Source organism: Capra hircus, chromosome 6 (assembly GCF_001704415.2).
Source record: "Capra hircus breed San Clemente chromosome 6, ASM170441v1, whole genome shotgun sequence".
NCBI lineage: Eukaryota > Metazoa > Chordata > Mammalia > Artiodactyla > Bovidae > Capra > Capra hircus.
The window spans coordinates 56,152,312-56,174,870 of NC_030813.1; the positions used below are offsets into that span (position 1 = coordinate 56,152,312).

Here is a 22,559-nt window from a genome sequence, read left to right on the forward strand (position 1 = left end):
TAAGTGTAATCAAGAAAGCTTTATTTTCCAAAATAATTTTTAAAGTATACAAGGAATACACATTAAAGCTATACCATCTGGAGTACCTTCTGCTTAGAGCTTTTCACAGCAAAAATGCTCTGTGTGTGGAAAATATTATTGCAATATTTTTCTGTCTAAAGACACTCATGCTAGGTATATAGGGGAAATTACCATGAAGATTAAAATATACATCTAAGTAATGACTATATTCAGTGGATGGTTATCAATTCATGAACTTTTCTAGGTCACAGGGTTCATTCTCTTGCCTTTAAGAAATATTAATATATTTTAACAGTTTAACCAAAGGTAGACAAGGAAGGAGCAAATATGTGAAATTAATTCATTAAGCTTATTTATGATTTGCCGTTCTGGTTCAAGCTGTTAAAATAAAGGTTAAAACTTATAGCTAGTTGGTTTCTCTTTCAATTATTCTTACTATCCTTATATGCTTGGTGAAAAACTAGAAGTTGTTTTATTTCTTAAAGCTACAGTTTTGTCTTTCATTGACAAGTCTAACACAACCTACTGTACTTTATAGTCATTATTTCCCACGGGACTAACAAATTGAAAGAGAGATGAAAAACAGGACAATGCAATGAAATTCTCTTATTTTGAAATGGCATTAAAATAGCTCTTAAACAATCCCATCTAAAATTAACTGTCCTGGTTTGAGTACTGGAAGAAAAGAATCTATTTCCTCTCTTGGTATGTGATAAAACCACTCAAAGTCATCCAGGCCAAGAGCTGAGAAGTCATCCTTATTTCCTATTTCATAAAGCAATTGAAAACCAGCAGACTGATCGAAAACCACAAGATTGGACTTTCCCTCAATAGCCTACCACCAGATCTAGAAAGATCCCAATATTCAAAACCACCCATCAGTTCCTCTTTTCTTGCTGTTAGAACTGAGAGACCTATCCTGTTGTCTTCTCTCTTATACCTTCACTGCCTGCCCCCCACCTTTTTTAAAATATGTATCTCTGCCCCATCAAAATGTTTTTAATGGCACAAGTTCAAGTCATCTAAAACAAAACTGCAGATATATTCACTTCCTGGGACAAATTCCTTTCACTTCATTAATCCTATTAACTTCCAGACATCCCTGACAAACTGTTCTCCCCAGCTGGTTTATCTAATCTTATCCAGGTTTTGCTTTATCACTTCTGTTCTTCTCAAGAGTCACCAGACTGGACTCCCCATCACTGATCCAATGGAGTATCTATTGTCATCAGACAGCACCTGGTATTTCTGACTATTCCTTCCTTGTTGCACCACTCTTTCTGGGCTTAGTGACACATCCTCTCAGTTTCCTGCTTCACTCTCTGAATAAACTACCTTTATACCCTGGGGTAGCTAATCCCCCGGGAACTGCCCCCACTTCCAACATTCTGTGTATTCATCAAAGTCCCAACGCATTAGCTCTTCCCTTCTCACTCTATAGACCTCCCTAAGTGATTTCACCTTCTTCATTCTATATGTGGGTAACTCCAATATTGATATCCCCATTAACTAATCATGAGCATCAGATCCACAAACATAACTCCCTCTAAGCAATTTCTCCTTAAATGTTTATAAGTACCTCATGTTCAACATGTCAAAAATCAAACTCATCATTTCCCAAGCTCTCTTCCAAACCTGCCCTTTTTCCATTTGTCTCAATTTATTTACATATGTGTATACATATCCACATATATGTACACACGTGTGTACATCTGTGAAAAAACACATAGGTATATAAATATGAGATCCCGTTCTTCACCGTACACGGTGCCCTGGATACCTGCATGGCTTTTTGTTCCATAACGGCTTATAACCCAGTGCACTCACCATCTTCCAGGTTGATTCTTTATCCCCACTTCTGACCTCTCTTCTTTCTGCTTCATCTTTAATTAGGTGGCCACTGGATTGATATATTTTTTCTAGTAAAATAACTTTTCAGGTTTTCTAATAAACTTTTTACTTTCTAATAAGATGCTGAAATTTAAATCCTAGTGACATATAATTTATCCAGGCTCCTAATATATTAGTTGACTTAATTTTTGAGAGTCATCTTGGTAAATTAATACCACTTGTTTTAAAAAGAAATTGTTACATTGTTAAGTTAAAAACTGCCCTTATCTTGATTTAAAATTGGATTATCCCCCTCAGCATCATATAGACCCTGGAAGGCTGTACAAAAGTGCTTAAAATAGTGCCTGGTACAGAGTAATTTGTATACATTGTCATCATTTTATTATTGCTATTATCTGAATCTTATTGATTTGGAGAAAACAGGGAAAGCAAGTAAAACCAAAATATAAGCATATGATAGACATAGTTGTTTTCCAATGGTCCTTTTGTATAGCAGCTATTCAAAAAAGAGGTTCAAAAAAAATAACTTGGTTTTATATTTATCCTGTATTTTTCCTACTCTCATCTTGAGACATTCTCTATTATTGCCTTTCATAAAAATGCTTTCAACATAACTAGTTGATAACACATGCAGATAAAAACAGTCTTCCCTGGTGGCTCAGCAGTAAAGAATCGCCTGCTAACGCAGGAGACGCAGGTTTGATCCCTGGCTTGGGAAGATACCCTGGAGAAGGAAACAGCAACCACTCCAGTATTCTTGCTGGGCAACCCTAGGGACAGCGAAGCCTGGCAGGCTATGGTTTGTGGGGATGCAAAGTCAGATACAACTGAGCACACAGGCACACAGATAAAAACTTTATTCTCAAAAACTAAATGAAGCAGCTTTGACCATTATTTTGGAATCCTGCTAGTTTTAAACTATTCCATAAACCTTCTGGTTCCTGTTGCCCAGGGTAAAGTTCAAGATGTCATAAGGTAACAAAACATTTAGTCCTCTGGCTTCCTTATCTTGCGTTCATGAGGGAGTACACTGCATGCGGTTAGCACTAAATAAAAATTCAGATTGAATAACACTAATCCACATTTGGCACATTTTAATTAAAATCTATGTGCCACTGGTCAAATCCTTTATAGACTAAAACTGGTAGAAAAATACCTTGGGTACAGTAACATGATTTTTAAAAATTACATATATATATGTAATATATAAAATAAATTTCACTAGCAAGCTTCTGGTTGCTAATTTGTTTAAGAACATAAGCTCTGTGAGCTCAAGCAACAAATCTGTATTTTTGACCGTTTTTTCTTGCCATGTAGGTAACAGGCAGCAGGCATTACATAAAGATTAATAGATGAAGCACAGGCTGGAATCAAGATTGCTGGGAGAAATATCAGTAACCTCAGATATGCAGATGACTAAAGAAGAAGAAAATGAAGAAGAACTAAAGAGCCTCTTGATGAAAGTGAAAGAGGAGAGTGATAAAGTTGGCTTAAAACTCAACATTCAGAAAACTAAGATCATGGCATCTAGTCCCATCACTTCATGGCAAATAGATGGGGAAACAGTGGAAACAGTGACTGACTTTATTTTCGGGGGGCTCCAAGGGTTTTTCCAGTAGTCATGCATGGATGTGAGAGTTGGACTAGAAAGAAAGCTGAGCACCAAAGAATTGATGCTGTTGAACTGTGGTGTTGGATAAGACTCTTGAGAGTCCCTTGGACTGCAAGGAGATCCAACTAGTCCATCCTAAAGGAAATCAGTCCTGAATATTCATTGGAAGGACTGATGTTGAAGCTGAAGTGCCAATATTTTGGCCACCTGATGTGAAGAACTGACTCATTGGAAAAGACACTGATGCTGGGAAAGACTGAAGGCGGGAGGAGAAAGGGATGACAGAGGATGAGATGTTTGGATGGCATCACCGATTCAATGGACATGAATTTGAGTAAACTCTAGGAGTTGGTGATGGACAGGGAGGCCTGGTGTGTTGCAGTCCATGGGGTCGCAAAGAGTTGGATACGACTGAGCGACTGAACTGAAAAAGTGTATGTGTGCTAGTCTTTCAATGCCACAACACTATCTACTCTCTTACTATTATTTCTGAACATGTATGGAACGTATTCTGAGAGAACAGTAAAACTATCATCTGGTAGCAAAATTAGAACCTAAAATATTATTAATCATTTTAAGTCCAGAAATAAAGAAGAAAAAACATAAAATCCTAATTATGTCTCTAAGTTAAAAACACATTCTGACATACGTATCTAATCAGCAATACGTTTGCTGTCTAAAGCGGTTTGCATCTTCCTGTGAAGTTCAAGAAAGGACAGGTTCAGATAATGGCTCAGTCATTATCCTTGTCACTAGCATGGATGTTCACTGGAGGGAATGCTAATTGAGCTTTGCTTTTATATTTATCATTACATATATATATATATATATACACACACACACTAATACTATCTTGCACTCTTGAAGAGCTAAACATTCTAATTATGGGATCTGAAAGCAAATGATAAGATACAGAGAGAAAATAATTTGTTCAGGAGACTATGCCATCCTAGTTGTTATCATCTGACTCTTGCTGCTCCTTCTCAGGACCTTTTGCTAGATCATTTCTCCTCTAAAACTGAAGGCCCTGGGACTACCTCCTTGTCTCTTTTCTACCTACAGTCCTCCTCTAGGTGAATCTGATCTATTCCTTGGCTAAATAAGTAAGTCAAAATGTATGCTGATGACTCTCAAATATTTATCTCTGGCTGTGACCTTTCTACTTAATTCCAGGCTTGCGTATCCACTTTGTTTTCAAATAGACATTTCCAAGTAATCATTTCCAAAACCAAATTCTTGATCTACTGCCCTAAATGTACTAATACCCTACCTCTACTCTCCAAGTATATTTTATCTCAAAAAAGAGCACCATAATTCACGTAAAGGCTCAGGCCAAAAACTCTGGGATCATCTCTGACTGTCACAGTCAGTGAATTCATCAACAGATTCACTGACCTCTACCCACACAGTATATCTTACCACTCAACACTATGTCATTAGGAAGTCACCTTTTGCTTGGCCTCTGCAGCAGGATCCTACCTGATGTTCAAACTTTCACTCGTGCCCTCAGAAAGCTATCCATCTAGAGTCAGAGTAGTCATTTAAAAACATAAGTCAGATGATTGAATTTCCTGGCTCTCAAATGAAGGGGCTTCTCACCATGCTTAAAATAAAATTCAAGTCTTTACATACCATGGCCTGTAAGGCTCTATAGTCTGGCCCAGGGATATCTCTAATCATTTCTTCCCTCTCTCACTCATTGAAATTTCCCTAGCCACAGGAGCTTTCAGACCTTGAACATGCCAAACACAACTCACTCTTCAAAATATCCTTGCCCTCATGCCTTGTACCTTCTATTCAGACTGCTGCATGTTTTGTTGTTGTTGTTTTCCTCCACTCTATACAGATCTCTGATCAGAGATATCCTCTCTTAGCACCCTATTGAAAACAGAATACCACTCTACCAGGTACATTCTCTTTACCTTATTTTTCTTCAAGCACTTAAAATTAAGGGACATAATACTATGCAAATTTTTTGCCTGCTTATATTGTATATTGTTTCCCCCACAAATGTAGATGCTTCATGAAGGCAAAGACAGTATCTGTTTTATTCACCACTAATATCCCCAGTACCTATAACAGTACTATAAAGTAGATGCTTAATATTTATTGAAAAACTGAATAAATTCAAGAAATCAGGTTTTAACTATATATGATTCAGGGTATTATTTATACCTATCATATATCTACACTGATAATATATTTACAAATGTCAAATGCTTCCAAAGGAAGCAAAGGAATCTAGGTCTGTAGAAAACTACAATAACGATCCCACTGAGTTTCTCTAGTATAAAAATAGGCAAGCTTCACTGGTCTACTCTTTCTACTAAAGAGAATATATACATACATACACACAAGATTCAGAAAATTTCCAACAGTTTATAAAATAATGAGTTCTCCTCCAAGAGGATAACCAGAATACCCAACTCCATAGATTCATTGAGATAAAGAACAAAAAGCAAAAATACTTACCTCCCTTTTTCTACCAAGAGCAAAACATCCAATTTTTCCCCGTTTTGAACCACTGTGCTAATTGCTGGAGGGAAAGAAGTATGAACATATTATTTAAAAGCATCACACTAAATACCTTTATCAACTACTTACTCACTGTTAAGAAGTGAGTCATCATAATTTTATGTGAAATTTACTATTTCCATGTGCAGCAAAGAACTCTGTGCAGATATAAGGTGAGGGGGACAAAAAAAAAAACTTACTTAGTTCTTGTAGTCTTCTTAAGTGCATTCTATCCTCCTGACCTTCTTGCATTTGAAGGCAAAAACGCAAATTAGATTTGTCCATTGCAAACCAGCCTTTTCTCCACTGATCCAGGGCTTGGCAGTCTTTGTAGTAGAGTTGACCAATCAAATCATAGTCAGCTTCTGTTAAGTTTTCAGCAACAAAGGGAACAAAATGCTGTTAAAACAAATACAAAAAAGTAATAAAGACAGTGAAAACAGGAAATCCCTTATATAGCTAAAGATATGAGGGAAAGGGGAAAAACTTGTTTTTCTGTATTAAAGATTTAGGAGTAATCCAGATTTCAAAACAATTATTTAAACTTGCCATCAGTCTTAAAACTGAAAAGCTATAAATATAATGCAATTTTAAATGGCAGCATCTTAAACCATTTTTCTTGATATATACAGAATTGAAACAGGAAGACATTCTCTTTGTCAACTTGTGGAATCTTTTAAAATGTCAACCTTCAATGTCTGTCTTCATTTGTATCTTTTATGGAATCTGTTCTTTTCCCATTTGTGTACACTATGAATAAGAAATCTACCTATAAAAAGACATACACAGAAATGACTTTACAATATTGAAAAGATCTCCACCATCAAGGTATGGCCTTAATTTTATGAATGACTCCAAAATCCTACATTAATTTCTTCTCTGCTTCAGGCTCCAGAAAGGTAACTCAACCTCGTTTGACTACAACCTATGAAAACCTAATTAAGTATGGACATGCTTTCTGGAACCTTGTAAAAAATTTTCAAGAACCTCCAAAGGTAAAGAATATTCTCTGGATTTAGGTAATAAAACAATATTTAAATACCTTGGTGAGATGGAGAGAACAAATAAATGGATACCAAAGGGGAAAGGGGTGGTGGGAGGAATTAGAAGATGGAGATTGACAAATATATACTACTGATACTATATATAAAATAACTAATGAGAACATACTGTGTGGTGCAGGGAGCTCTACTTAATGCACTGTTGTGACCTGAATGGAAGTCCAAAAGGGAGGGGATATATGTATATGTATGGCTGATTCAATTTGCTGTATAGTAAAAACTAACACAACATTATAAAGCAGCTATGTGTGTACATATGTGCTAAGTCACTTTATTCATGGCTGACTCTTTGTGACCCCACGAACTGCGGCCTGGCAGGCTCCTCTGTCCATGGGATTCTCCAGGCAAGAATACTGGCGTAGGTTCTATGCCCTCCTCCAGGGGATCTTCCCAACCTAGGGATCAAACCCATGTCTCTCATGTCTTCTGCACTGGCAGGTGGGTTCTTTACCACTAGCACAACCTGAGAAGCCCAAAGCAACTATACTCCAATAAAAGTTAACAAAAAAATAAATACCTTGGCTATTCCTTCTGTCCATTTTCTTTGCACTTGAGATGTTTCAGCTCCAAATAAAAATGCACGTTCTGAGGGTAAATAAATCTCAAAAGTAAAGATGGGCCTACAGGACATAAGAAAAACAAGGTACTGCTGGTTATGTGTGGCTTTTATGAGAAAAAAATTACCCAAAGATCAAGTCTTTAATTAAATTCCTTTTGAAACCTGAATAATAGTGTGAGATCTATCTACCACCTACCTATCATATTTTTCTGTTGCTGGTTTGTACTTTATTCAAATGAAATAAATGGAACACACTGGTTCAGACAAAAAGAATATTCTCCTGACTAACCACTCTATGTATCGCATGACTTTGCTGATGCCCTGATGTGGCAGGGGGCTCTCTTCTGTCTCCTCATTCCTCTGAGATCACGCCTTCATAATTTATTTTGACCCCCTGTTCAAAGCAAACATTGTCCAAACAGTTCTCTAAATAGTTCTCTTCTCATCTTCACAAATTTTCCTTCCATCATCTCATCCTACGCCAAATGTCATCTCTTTAGATAGATAAAAAGAGACTAATATCCCACATCTTGAATTTTTCCTTCATTGCTCGTCCATAGCTCCAAGTATTTCTTGAAACACGCTAAGTATATATGTTCAGACCAGTTCAGTGGCTCAGTCATGTCCGACTCTTGGTGACCCCATGAACCGCAGCACGCCAGGCCTCCCTGTCCATCACCAACTCCCGGAGTTGAACCAAACTCATGTCCATTCAGTCAGTGATGCCATCTAACCATCTCATCCTCTGTTGTCCACTTCTCCTCCTGCCCTCAATCTTTCCCAGCATCAGTGTCTTTTCAAATGAGTCAGCTCTTCGCATCAGGTAGCCAATGTATTAGAGTTTCAGGTTCAACATCAATCCTTCCAATGAACACCCAGGACTGATTTCCTTTAGGATGAACTTGTTGGATCTCCTTGCAGTCCAAGGGACTCTCGAGAGTCTTCTCCAAAACCACAGTTCAAAAGCATCAATCTTTGGTGCTCAGCTTTCTTTATAATCCACTATTACATCCACACATGACTATTGGAAAAACCATAGCCTTGACTAGATGGACCTTTGTGGGCAAAGTAATGTCTCTGCTTTTTAATATGCTGTCTAGGTTGGTTATAACTTTCCATCCAGGAGTAAGCGTCTTTCAATTTCATGGCTGCAGTCACCATCTGCAGTGATTTTGGAGCCAAAAAAAATAAAATCAGCCACTGTTTGCCCATCCATTTGCCATGAAGTGAAGGGACTGGATGCCGTGATCTTAGTTTTCTGAATGTTGAGCTTTAAGCCAACTTTTTCACTCTCCTCTTTAAAGAGGCTCTTTAGTTCTTCTTCACTTTCTGCCATAAGGGTGGTATCATCTGCATATCTGAGGTTATCTATATTTCTCCCGGCAATCTTGATTCCAGCTTGTACTTCCTCCAGTCCAGCTTTTCTCATGATGTACTTTGTATATAGGTTAAATAAGCAGGGTGACAATATACAGCCTTGACGTACTCCTTTTCCTATTTGGAATCAGTCTGTTGCTCCATGTCCAGTTCTAACTGTTGCTTCCTGACCTGCATACAGATTTCTCAAGAGGCAAGTCAGGTGGTCTGGTATTTCCATCTCTTGAAGAATTTTCCAGTATATCATGATCCACACAGTCAAAGGCTTTGGCATAGTCAGTAAAGCAGAAATAGATGTTTTTCTGGATCTCTCTTGCTTTTTTGATGATCCAGTAGATGTTGGCAATTTGATCTCTGGTTCCTCTGCCTTTTCTAAAACCAGCTTGAACATCAGGAAGTTCACGGTTCTCGTATTGCTGAAGCCTGGCTTGGAGAATTTTGAGCATTACTTTACTAGCATGTGAGATGAGTGCAACTGTACAGTAGTTTGAGCATTCTTTGGCATTGTGTTTCTTTGGGATTGGAATGAAAACTGACCTTTTCCAGTCCTGGGGGCACTGCTGAGTTTTCCAAATTTGCTGGCATATTGAGTGCAGCACTTTCACAGAATCGTCTTTCAGGATTTGAAATAGCTCAACTGGAATTCCATCACTTCCACTAGCTTTGTTCACAGTGATGCTTTCTAAGGCCCACTTGACTTCACATTCCAAGATGTCTGGCTCTAGATGAGTGATCACACCATCATGATTATCTGGGTCATAAAGATCTTTTTTGTACAGTTCTGCGTATTCTTGCCACCTCTTCTTAATATCTTCTGCTTCTGTTAAGTCCATACCATTTCTGTTCTTTATCAAGCCCATCTTTGCATGAAATGTTGCCTTGGTATCTCTAATTTTCTTGAAGAGATCTCTAGTCTTTCCTATTCTATTGTTTTCTTCTATTTCTTTGCATTGATTGCTGAAGAAGGCTTTCTTATCTCTCCTTGCCATTCTTTGGAACTCTGCATTCAGATGCTTATATCTTTCCTTTTCTCCTTTGCTTTTCACTTCTTTTCTTTTCACAGCTATTTGTAAGGCCTCCTCAGACAGCCATTTTGCTTTTTTGCATTTCTTTTCCATGGGGATGTCTTGATCCCTGTCTCCTGTACAGTGTCACGAACCTCCGTCCATAGTTAATCAGGCACTCTATCTATCAGATATAGGCCCTTCAATCTATTTCTCACTTCCACTGTAAAATCATAAGGGATTTGATTTACGTCATACCTGAATGGTCTAGTGGTTTTCCTGAGTTTCTTCAGTTAAGTCTGAATTTGGCAACATGAGTTCACGATCTGAGCCACAGTTGGCTCCCGGTCTTATTTTTGCTGACTGTATAGAGCTTCTCGATCTTTAGCTGCAAAGAATATAATCAATCTGATTTCAGTGTTGACCTTCTGGTGTTGTCCATGTGTAGAGTCTTCTCTTGTGTTGTTGGGAAGAGGGTGTTCGACTATGACCAGTGCGTTCTCTTGGCAAAACTCTATTAACCTTTGCCCTGCTTCATTCTGTACTCCAAGGCCAAATTTGCCTGTTACTCTAGGTGTTTTCTTGACTTCCTACTTTTACCTTCCAGTCCCCTATAATGAAAAGGACATCCTTTTTGTGTGTTTGTTCTAAAAGGTCTTGTAGGTCTTCATAGAACCATTCAACTTCAGCTTCTTCAGCATTACTGGTTGGGGCATAGCCTTGGATTGCTGCCATTACCTAAAAACAAAAACTCAAAATACCCTATATTAAACTGATCATTCTTCTTTTTCTTTCTCACCCCACACCTATTGCTATCTCCTTCACATTCCAGTTTATAGGCATCACCATCTGCCTCATCAACAAGAACAAAACCTTGGAATCTTAATTTATCCTTCCCTTTGACATCAGCATTTCATTCAGTCACACACTGAATACTACCAGTTCAATCTTAAAGGTCTCTCAACTCACTGTTTTTCTTTTTAATTATTTGCTCCTCTAGTTACACTCTCAGTAGTTATATTTTTATTCCTCCTATCTCTTCTTTAATACTGCAGCCATCAGCTCTCTTCTGAAAATTCAATGTGTATGACTCCTCAGTTGCTACATTATCGATTTCAAATTCTATAATATGCTATTGAAGGTGATTAAGAATCTGGCTGTAGTAATTATTTTTTAAACACATCCCATTATAAATGCTTTCATTGCACATCTACTTGTATCAGTAGCATTCTATCAAGAATATTTTATTTTTGAATATGATTATATGCTGACATAAACTAATAGTAATTATTTGAATTGTTTAAGCAATTTAATACATAGAGTACACTTAACCTTCCATCAGTTCAGTTCAGGTCAGTTGCTCAGTCGTGTCCAAGTCTTTGCGACCTGATGGATTGCAGCCCGCCAGGCTCCATGTCCATCACCAACTCCTAGAGTTTACTCAAACTCATGTTCATTGAGTCGGTGATGCCAGCTAATGATCTCATCCTCTGTTATCCCCTTCTCCTCCCACCTTCAGTCTTTCCCAGCATCAGGGTCTTTTTTTTTATGGTAAGCCACATTAAACTGTTTAATCATTTGAATAAATGCACTATTAAGATTAAAATGAATAAATCAACAAATAACTGTTTTTGTTTTTGTTTTTTTCACAAAAAGTTAGATTTACTAGGAAACAATAGTCATGTACTGGTCATTATGTGATAATAGTAAAATGTTTCAGTATTTCATATAATTTTATATAAATAACATAGCTTTACAAATCTCTTCCCTAAAATACTATGCTCCTTTATCAGTTTTATAATTGATTTTCACACATTTTAATATTTATATTTTTCAAAAATTAATTACAAAATGTGATAAGAAACTTTCATACCAAAGATCTTAGAGGGTCAATTTCCAAAAGTCCTCACAGAATCCTACTAACCTATTTGTGAGTCAACTATGGTAAATAATGTAAAATAATGTCTACTCTTGAAAACTTTTTTGAGACCATAAAAATGTCAAAATAGATTTAAGAAATTTAGTATTTCAATATGCTATTCAATATGCATAATTTATTTTATTGTGAACATTATCACTGTACTTTTTTGTCATCTATTTTAACCATGATACATTTAATGAAAGCCTAAATTTTGTCATTAAATCACTATATTAAATGGTGAATGAAGTATAAAAATTATGGGACTACATGTGCAAGAATGGAATAATGTAAACTTACTTAAAATTTGATGTGAAGATGTCAGACTTTCATATTACCTAATGAAATATTTTAATTTTCCTACTTTTTAGTGAATTCCCTAAGGAACTTTTAGAAACTGAAAAATGAGTAGGCCTCAAGAAATCACCAAACTCTTCTGTAAGAAGCAACTGAAGAATTGAAATGATGATAAAACACTTATTACCTGGTATGATACATATCAGAAAATACTTTCAGCTCTTACTCTTACTTAATGATAGACCTACCCAGTATTTAAACAGAAGTCTTCTTTGTGCACAGCCAGGCAGATGACTTCATTGATATTAATGGTGCCATTAGGCGTGGTAGACTTATCATTTTCATAGTAACTCAAGAAGCCTCCTTCTAGAACACACCACTTTTTATTTGTCTCTAGGAATTTAAAACAAAACAAATAATAAATTGAGCTATACCATAAATCAAAATTTTAAATATATGGTCTTAAATAACTGGATTCAAATAAATGGATGTATTAGTTTCCTATTTTGTATAAAGAGCATGATACTGCTGCATGGGATATAAAACTGTCATACTTAATGCTCTCAAAAAATTTACAACCTAGTAGCCAGCAATGACCAGAGAAACAGGCAAATCGATACAGAGACCACTGCAAAACAATGCTGAAATGGTAAAGGCTGATGTCTTACAGACTATGAGGAAGGGAAAATGTAGGGTAAAAAGTATCTGTGGCTGACATTAGATAGGTGTGCAAAAGACAAATGTCCTTAACGTCCTGTTTAGTAGCAGTGTAGTAGCTCAGCTGTGTCGGACTCTGCGACCCCATGGACTATAGCCTGCCAGGCACCTCTGTTCAAGGGATTCCCCAGGCAAGAACACTGGGCTGAGTAGCCATTCCCTTCTCCAGGGGATCTTCCCTTCACATGGATTGAACCCGGTTCTCCAGCATTGCAGGCAGATTCTTTACCAATTGAGCCACCAGGGGAGCCCTAATGCCCTGTTTAGAGGATTTGAAATTCATCTTTTAAGAGTTCAGCACACTATGGCCTGCAGGCAAAATCCAGATCAACACCAGTTTTGTAAACAAAAGGTTTTACTGCTGGAAAGGGCCACACCCATTTATCTGTAGATTGCCTGAGGCTGCTTTCTTGCAACAAGGGCAGAGACCATCTAACCTGCAGAGCTTGAAACATTTACTATCTGGCCCTTTTCAGAAAAGTTTGCTAAACTTTACTTTTAGAGTTGATGATAAGCCACTGAAATGGTTTCATGGGAAGGAAATTACAGATTTAAATTTTACAACACTTGCTTTCTGTGAAACATAGATGTGAGAAGGTGAGGCTTAAGGCAGAGGACCTGTTGGGACACTGTCAAAAGTGAAAGATGAAGACCATCCAAGGCAGGCAGTACTACAGTGATAGTAAGGATAATGGGTGGGTAAGGGGGGGAAGGGATGATAGGAAAGGATGAGGACCACAGAGACAGGGAGGAGTGGAGAGAGAAATTCATACATGCACTTGTGTATTCTAAAGGGATAAAGCATTTATTGATGGGACATAGGGAGTAAGAGAGCTTAGTCAGGGGCGGCGGCCGAGACGAGCTACCTCGTGTCCGAGGTCAGTGGTGGCCGGGAGGAGACACCCCGTGTCCGAGGTGAGGGCGGCGGCCAGGAGGAGCTACCCCGCGTCCCAGGCCAGTGGCAGCTGGGAGGAGACAACCCGCATCCAAGATCAGGAGAGGCCAAGAGAAGCCACCTCGTGCCCGAGGCCAGGGGCGGTGACCTTGAGGAGCCACCACAAGCCTGAGGCCAGGGGCCACAGCTGGGAGGAGTCACCCACACCCAAGGCCAGGACCAGCAGCCAGGAGGAGCAACCCAAGGAGTGGTGGCTGCTCAGGCACAGGAGGGCCTAGAGGAGCTATCCCACCTTGAAGGTCAGGAACGGCGGCGGTAAGGAGATACCCCTCGTCCAAGGTAAGGAACAGCTGCTGTGCTTTGCTGGAGCAGCCGTGGAGAGATGCCCCATGCCAAGGTAAGAGAAACCCAAGTAAGATGGTAAGTGTTGCAAAAGGGCATCAGAGGGCAGGCACACTGAAATCATACTCACGGAAAACTAGTCAATCAAATCACACTAGGACCACAGCCTTGTCTAACTCAATGAAACCAAGCCATGCCTGCAGGGCAACCCAAGATGGGCGGGTCATGGAGGAGAGGCCTGACAGAATGTGGTCCACTGGAGAAGGGAATGGCAAGCCACTTCAGTATTCTTGCCTTGAGAACCCCATGAACAGTAGGAAAAGGCAAAATGATAGGATACCAAAAGAGGAACTCCCCAGGTCATTAGGTGCCCAATATGCTACTGGAGATCAGTGGAGAAATAACTCCAGAAAGAATGGATCTCTGTTCGTCTGCAAGGCAAACCATTCAGTATCACAGTTATCCAAGTCTATGCCCCAACCAGTAACGCTGAAGAAACTGAAGTTGAACGGTTTTATGAAGACCTACAAGATCTTTTATAACTAACACCCAAAAAAGATGTCCTTTTCATTATAGGGGACTGGAATGCTAAAGTAAGTCAAGAAACACCTGGAGTAACAGGCAAATTTAGCCTTGGAATGCAGAATGAAGCAGGGCAAAGACTAATAGAGTTCTGCCAAGAAAATGCACTGATCATAGCAAATAACCTCTTCCAACAACACAAGAGAAGACTCTACACATGGACATCACCAGATGGTCAACAACAAAATCAGATTGATTATATTCTTTGCAGCCAAAGATGGAGAAGCCCTATACAGTCAACAAAAACAAGACCAGGAGCTGACTGTGGCTCAGATCATGAACTCCTTATTACCAAATTCAGACTTAAATTGAAGAAAGGAGGGAAAACCGCCAGAGAAGGCAATGGCACCCCACTCCAGTATTCATGCCTGGAAAATCCCATGGGCGGAGGAGTCTGGTAGGCTGCAGTCCATGGGGTCACTAAGAGTCAGACATGAATGAGCGATTTCACTTTCTCTTTTCACCTTTATGCATTGGAGAAGGAAATGGCAACCCACTCCAGTTTTCTTGCCTGGAGAATTCCAGGGACTGGGGAGCCTGGTGGGCTGCCGTCTATGGGGTCACGCAGAGACGGACACGACTGAAGCGACTTAGCAGCAGCAGCAGCAGCGGGGAAAACCGCTAGACCATTCAGGTATGACCTAAATCAAATCCCTCATGATTATACAGTGGAAGTGAGAAATAGATTTAAGGGTCTAGATCTGATAGATAGAATGCCTGATGAACTATGGAATGAGGTTCATGACATTCTACAGGAGACAGGGATCAAGACCATCCCCATCGAAAAGAAATGCAGAAAAGCAAAATGGCTGTCTGGGGAGGCCTTACCAATAGCTATGAAAAGAAGAGAGGTGAAAAGCAAAGGAGAAAAGGACAGATAAAAGCATCTGAATGCAGAGTTCCAAAGAATAGCAAGAAGAGATAAGACAGCCTTCTTCAGCGATCAATGCAAAGAAATAGAGGAAAAGAACAGAATGGGAAAGACTAGAGATCTCTTCAAAAAAATTAGAGATACCAAGGAAACATTTCATGCAAAGATGGGCTCGATGAACGACAGAAATGGTCTGGACCTAACAGAAGCAGAAGATATTAAGAAGAGGTGGCAAGAATACACGGAAGAACTGTACAAAAAAGATTTTCACGACCCAGATAATCATGATGATGTGATCACTAATCTAGAGCCAGACATCTTGGAATGTGAAGTCAAGTGGGCCTTAGAAAGCATCACTACGAACAAAGCTAGTGGAGGTGATGGGAACTCCAGTTGAGCTGTTTCAAATCCTGAAAGATGATGCTGTGAAAGTGCTGCACTCAATATGCCAGCAAATTTGGAAAACTCAGCAGTGCCCCCAGGACTGGAAAAGGTCAGTTTTCATTCCAAGTCCAAAGAAACGCAATGCCAAAGAATGCTCAAACTACTGCACAATTGCATTCATCTCACATGCTAGTAAAGTAATGCTCAAAATTCTCCAAGTCAGACTTCAGCAATACGAGAACCGTGAACTCCCTGATGTTCAAGCTGGTTTTAGAAAAGGCAGAGGAACCAGAGATCAAATTGCCAACATCTGCTGGATCATGGAAAAAGCAAGAGAGATCCAGAAAAACATCTATTTCTGCGTTATTGACTATGCCAAAGCCTTTGACTGTGTGGATCACAATAAACTGTGGAAAATTCTGAAAGAGATGGGAATACCAGACCACCTAACCTGCCTCTTGAGAAATCTGTATGCAGGTCAGGAAGCAACAGTTAGAACTGGACATGGAACAACAGACTGGTTCCAAATAGGAAAAGGAGTATGTCAAGGCTGTATATTGTCACCCTGCTTATTTAACTTATATGCAGAGTACATCATGAGCAACGCTGGGCTGGAAGAAGCACAAGCTAGAATCAAGATTGCCGGGAGAAATATCAATAACCTCAGATATGCAGATGATACCACCCTTAGGGCAGAAAGTGAAGAGGAACTAAAAAGCCTCTTGATGAAAGTGAAAGAGGAGCGTGAAAAAGTTGGCTTAAAGCTCAACATTCAGAAAACGAAGATCATGGCATCTGGTCCCATCACTTCATGGGAAATAGATGGGGAAACAGTAGAAACAGTATCAGACTTTATTTTTTGGGGCTCCAAAATCACTGCAGATGGTGACTGCAGCCATGAAATTAAAAGACTCTTACTCCTTGGAAGAAAAGTGATGACCAACCTAGATAGTATATTCAAGAGCAGAGACATTACTTTGCTGACTAAGGGCCACCTAGTCAAGGCTATGGTTTTTCCTGTGGTCATGTATGGATGTGAGAGTTGGACTGTGAAGAGGGCTGAGCGCCAAAGAATGATGCATTTGAACTGTGGTGTTGGAGAAGACTCTTGAGGGTCCCTTGGACTGCAAGGAGATCCAACCAGTCCATTCTGAAGGAGATCAACCCTGGGATTTCTTTGGAAGGAATGATGCTAAAGCTGAAGCTCCAGTACTTTGGCCACCTCATGCGGAGATTTGACTCATTGGAAAAGACTCTGATGCTGGGAGAGATTGGGGGCAGGAGGAGAAGGGGACGACCGAGGATGAGATGGCTGGATGGCATCACGGACTCGATGGACTTGAGTCTGAGTGAACTCCGGGAGATGGTGATGGACAGGGAGGCCTGGTGTGCTGCGATTCATGTGGTCACAAAGAGTCGGACACAACTGAGCAACTGAACTGAACTGAACTGAATCATTTTTAGCTTTGATTACAAGGTAGGCAGAAATGTCTATTTTTACGTAAAAGAAAATAAAGTAGAAACTGTTTTAGTGCATGTAATCTGAATTTCCTTGGATACGCACTAAATGAAAGATATCTCCTAGAAATTCAAGTAGGAATACCTATTAGGCAGATCACCCTGTGGATGTGAATCTTCGTGGCAAGGAACAGCCTCAATAACCAGAAAGTCTTTAGAGTACAGGCCGTAGTTGAAAATGCACAGTAACCAAGGATAAAATCTTAGGGAACTTAGGGAACAATAGATACAGAAAGGTTCACCAAGGCAGTGAAACAAATGAGAAGAGACAGTGTATAAACTGAAAAGGGGTGAGCATTTCAGAAAGGAATAATTACCAACATTAAATACAGAAAGAGACTCAACAACCCTGAAAATATCAGCTGGTCTTCCAATAAGCAGGTAACTGCCTGTCCTTTAACTGAGAATTCTGCCTCTCTCAATCTCATCTGAGGTGGGCCCTTCAGAGATCAGACCCATTCTGAAATGGAAGCTACCCTCAGACTGAAGTGGTAAGGAAAAACTTCACACAAATTATGGCTTTTGAAATAGTTATTTATATGAAAAAGGTGTGTTTCTAAAGTAGCAAAAAATGCACACTGAGCTACCAATCATTCCATAATTCTAAGAACTGTGTGAAGAAAGTCATGGGAAGGGGAAACTGTCAAAAACCTATTTGGCCAAAGAAAGAGATTACATATGAAATTAGGACTTGGGGAACAAGACTGCACGCTCACGGCAGAGGCCAGGCCCCAAGAGTCTTACATGATAGGTATTTCGGAGTTTACACCTTTCTCAGTAGACAAGTGGGAGACACTGGAAGGTCTTAGACAAGTGTCATATGCATGATCCACAAAGTAAATGTAAATGCAGAACCTAATTACGCTAATTCTAATGGGAAAGAAATGACAGACCTCTCGAAAAAGGTGAGTCACAAACTCATTTTAAGTTAGAAATATGGGCTTGAGGAGATTTAACCTTGTAGCATCATCACCATAATCCTTGAGGAACCTCATTTTTTTTTAATGAAAATAGGCCAGAGGTCAGACAAAGCAGGCATAGATATTACCTCTGAGGATTACAACAAAGCTGTGATAGGAAAATTTGACACTTCTATTCATCTGGGAAGCAATCAGAAAGCTTTAACAAAACTACATTGGATGGCATTGGTCTGCCTGGGCTAATTCAGACAGGACATCCTCTCTGCTCCAGAACAAGTTTATCAGTTACCAGAAGATGTCTACCAGAAGCAAGACTGGGGCCACTGAATGGACAACTCTTAGGACACAAGGTATTTATAAGACAAGAAGTCGTGTTTATTATGGTGGTTGGATTAGCTGGAAAGGTTGTTCTTTCCTTCTATTCAAACTGGACATTTAGATCAGGGCAGAAAAACATCAGTGCAGTTTACTCATGCACAGATAAAGAACTCCAGAGGTGACCTACTGAAACATTCCTATGAATATTACTAGAGTTATGGTTAACTCTGCTGCTGCTGCTGCTGCTGCTGCTGCTAAGTCGCTTCCATCGTGTCCGACCCTGTGTGACCCCACAGTTAACCATATAACTAGAGTTACTAGAGTATGGTTAACCTGATTGTTAGCTTACCACCAGTCAGTCAGTTCAGTTGCTCAGTCGTGTCCGACTCTTTGCGACCCCATGAATCACAGCACCATCACTAACTCCCGGAGTTCATTCAAACTCAAGTCCATCGAGTCCGTGATGCCATCCAGCCATCTCATCCTCTGTCGTCCCCTTCTCCTCCTGCCCCCAGTCCCTCCCAGCATCAGGGTCTTTTCCAATGAGTCAACTCTTCGTATAAGGTGGCCAAAGTATTGGAGTTTCAGCTTTAGCATCAGTCCTAAATTCAAAGGCCAACTGGAAATCAGAAGCAGTTGTGTATGTGGATACCTGTGTATCTCTGCTACCCCTCCTCCTTGTCCTTATCCTCTTACCATCACGCATATGTGCCATATGTTCTTCTATACATCTTATATGCATTAACTCACTGTATCCTCAGAACAACCCTATCAGGTCAGTTCTATGATTATGTACTCCTTTCCTTTTACCCTGTTCATGGGTACAAGATGGTTGATGGACTTTACCAACATCACATAAGTACTCAGCATCAGAGCTGGGAGTAAAACCCAGTCAACTAGGGAAGGTACCCTTCTATCTACTTCACAACCTCCCAGTCTGTGCCTGATATATGCTTGAAGCATGTATGTCCATAGTTTAAATGTACCAGGGTATAGCAGAGGTCGTGCCTTCAAATACATGTGTGCACAATAAATGAGAGATAGTTCAGGTGAAACTATTATTTTTTAAAACCATAAAGTTGTTTCCTGATGAAGAATTTCCCAAACTGATGGCATTCAGTATCCACAGAAAACAGAAATATGCACTAGGACTCCTTTCATTTAAAATAAATGTTTCAGCCTTGAAGAAACATTTTTAAACTATGCAAGCTAGGCATTTATGGAACAAAGGATCTTCAAAATTCCTCAATACTAACACATAAAATTAAATATAAACAGATAATACAGAGTTTCTAGTAAACCATATCAACCACTTTCTTTTTAAAACTCAAACACTGTCAACAAATCAAGGTAAGATACCAAGGGGAAATAATACGGTTGAGGGGAGAAAACAGAAAACAAAATCAGGAAGCTATTATTCAGCTCTACACTTAGGTTTAACAAGAGCTATCAATCTTTCCTTTCATGAACACTAAATTGGGGAGAAAAAGAAAAATACAGATCAGTCTTCATAACCAGAGGCTAGAAGAACTTCAAATCCTGAAAATCTGAACTGACAATTTGAAGCCTCTGTAACTCTCTGAAGGACCTGCATGCATTTTATTCCTTGACTTTTTTCTTTGTTTTTAATCAGTCTGCTCTGTGGCCATCCTGACAAGCCCTGATGGAGTGATGCAGTCCAGATGCTGGCTGTTCAGAGGCAAAGGTGACAACCACACTTTAATCTCTAAATCTTTCCAAATAATTCAATTTTTCCATAAAGCTGGTGTTCAACAGGAGTACCACTGCTGCAGAATCTTGATGGAAAGAGAAAAAAAAACACCAAAACTCTCTGTTTCTTGTTAATTCAACTTTTTCTTCTGTGTTTTTAAGTAGGCTCTGCCCAAACAAAATGTGTTTTGTGTCAGCACTTATATTTTTATTTGCAGGTCAAAAAATAGTAACTAATAATTATAAATAGAGTTTAATCTTTATAAAAATTGTGAACTGCTATATCATACACCTGTAAAACTTATACAATACCATACAGAAACTATACTTCAATAAAAATTTTATTATGTATATATAAAGTCATCTGTGCTTTTACACTAGCAGTAATGTGATTAGAGCAATGCCCATTTATTCAACAAATATTTGCACATGACTAGTTATGTATGGACACTGTATTAGGCACCAGAGATTTGATGATGCTGAATAAACCAGAGAATGCTGATGCCTCAATAAGCTTTCACTCCAGAAGGAGGGAGAAACAAATCACACAAGGATCCAGTTCATGCAATGAGAGGCACAATGGAAACAAGCAGCACACTATGAGAGAGAAGGACCAGCAGTGGGCCCACAATTTAGGAGGCTGCCACAGAGGTGTCTCCGACCAGGTGGCCCTCAAATGATCCCCCAGAGGTGAGAAGCTGTCAGGCTGAGGAAAATGTGCTCCTTGCAAAGTGAACAGCAACTGCAAAGGTCCGGAGGGGGCATGCTGCAGGAACAGACAGGAAACCAGTGTGGCCAGGCAGGTAGGATAGGAAGGAAGGATGTAAGATGAAGAAGGGAAAGCACCAGAAGGTCTTTTAGGTCAGATAAGGAAAAGGGTTATATCCTGTAATGGGAAGCCACTAAATGTACTTGAACAATGGACATGCATGATCTGATCTGCATTCTCAACAATCACTATGTCTGTCTGGGGGAATGGTTTGGAGGGAAGCCAGGGAAGATATTAACCAGTAAACATATGGGCTGGGGTAGAGGGTACTACAGCCCAGGCAGGGCAAGATGGGGACTGGGGTTCCGATGATGTTAGTGAAGATGGAGAGCAGCCAACTGATTCATGGTCTATTCTGAGTTAAAATGACAGACCTTGCTGATATATTGGATGGAAGAAATGAAGACCATCAAAGAATACCTTGCTGTTAGATTACTAGATTGTTTTCCAATGAAATCATTTCTGTGTGCTCCATAGTCAAAGTATATATCACTTAAAACAGAATGCTCCAAAATGAGAAAACATCCCTAATAAAATTACAAATATAGAGAATACACTGGTTTCTGGTTTCTGAAATAAATTTCAACAACAACAAAATCAATAGTTATCTTTTATAAAAGGAAAAACTAATTTAGTTACAAATTTGAAACATCAATTCAGTTCTCAAGTGATTAAGAAAAGCAATATATTTCAAGAAACCAGTAAAATGAATTGATAAGTTTATAACTATTATAACCAGAATTGTCAAAAAATAGCTAGAAGCTTGTTTTTGGTCTGCAGAATACTTATGATATATTGAAAAGCTTTAGGAAGAAAAGTTCATATTTCAGATTTCCTTCCTATTTCATCTTTGTATAAGTGGTTAGAAGGGTAGATTAATATACCCTGCAATTTAGAAGAAAAATTCTAGAAAACTTGTACACTTCTTAACAAGTACATTAATTGCCCTGTTATTCAATTATTTTAATAATTGCTATCATCATTTCACAGATTGTTCTGGTACTTCTTCCCTCTTGATCACTCAACTTTCAACTATGTAAGTATTAAATACTGATAAGAAACAATGGGTAGATGAGAAAATCTCTAAAATTCATCATTTATTATTGGTTACATTGAGAAAAGTAAGACATGAAAACAAATTTGCTGAAAAAAACAAAAAAAAAAAACCCCTAAACTCAAAGAATAAAGATGCTCTGCCATCTAGTGTCACCTGGTCATCACACTGATCAAAGCCAAAGTCATACAGTAACAATTATAACACAAATAAAATGCAAAACTCTGCTTCATGCTGAGTTCCTCCACTGTTCATGTGAAACCAG

At 39.1% G+C, this 22,559-nt stretch overlaps 1 protein-coding gene across 5 annotated transcripts in view; it reads right to left on the reverse strand.

Annotated features, from left to right (window-relative positions):
- The window catches only part of ARAP2 (ArfGAP with RhoGAP domain, ankyrin repeat and PH domain 2), a 245,788-nt gene that overhangs the window by 89,337 nt on the left and 133,892 nt on the right, over positions 1-22,559 (reverse strand). For all 5 annotated transcript variants that reach the window (XM_018049360.1, XM_013964577.2, XM_013964575.2 and 2 more), the window contains 4 exons: positions 12,463-12,607; positions 7,577-7,679; positions 6,199-6,397; positions 5,957-6,020 (listed from right to left, as the gene is read on the reverse strand). In XM_018049360.1, the coding sequence (XP_017904849.1) occupies positions 5,957-6,020; positions 6,199-6,397; positions 7,577-7,679; positions 12,463-12,607 (511 nt within the window). The remainder of the gene's footprint in view (positions 1-5,956; positions 6,021-6,198; positions 6,398-7,576; positions 7,680-12,462; positions 12,608-22,559) is intronic.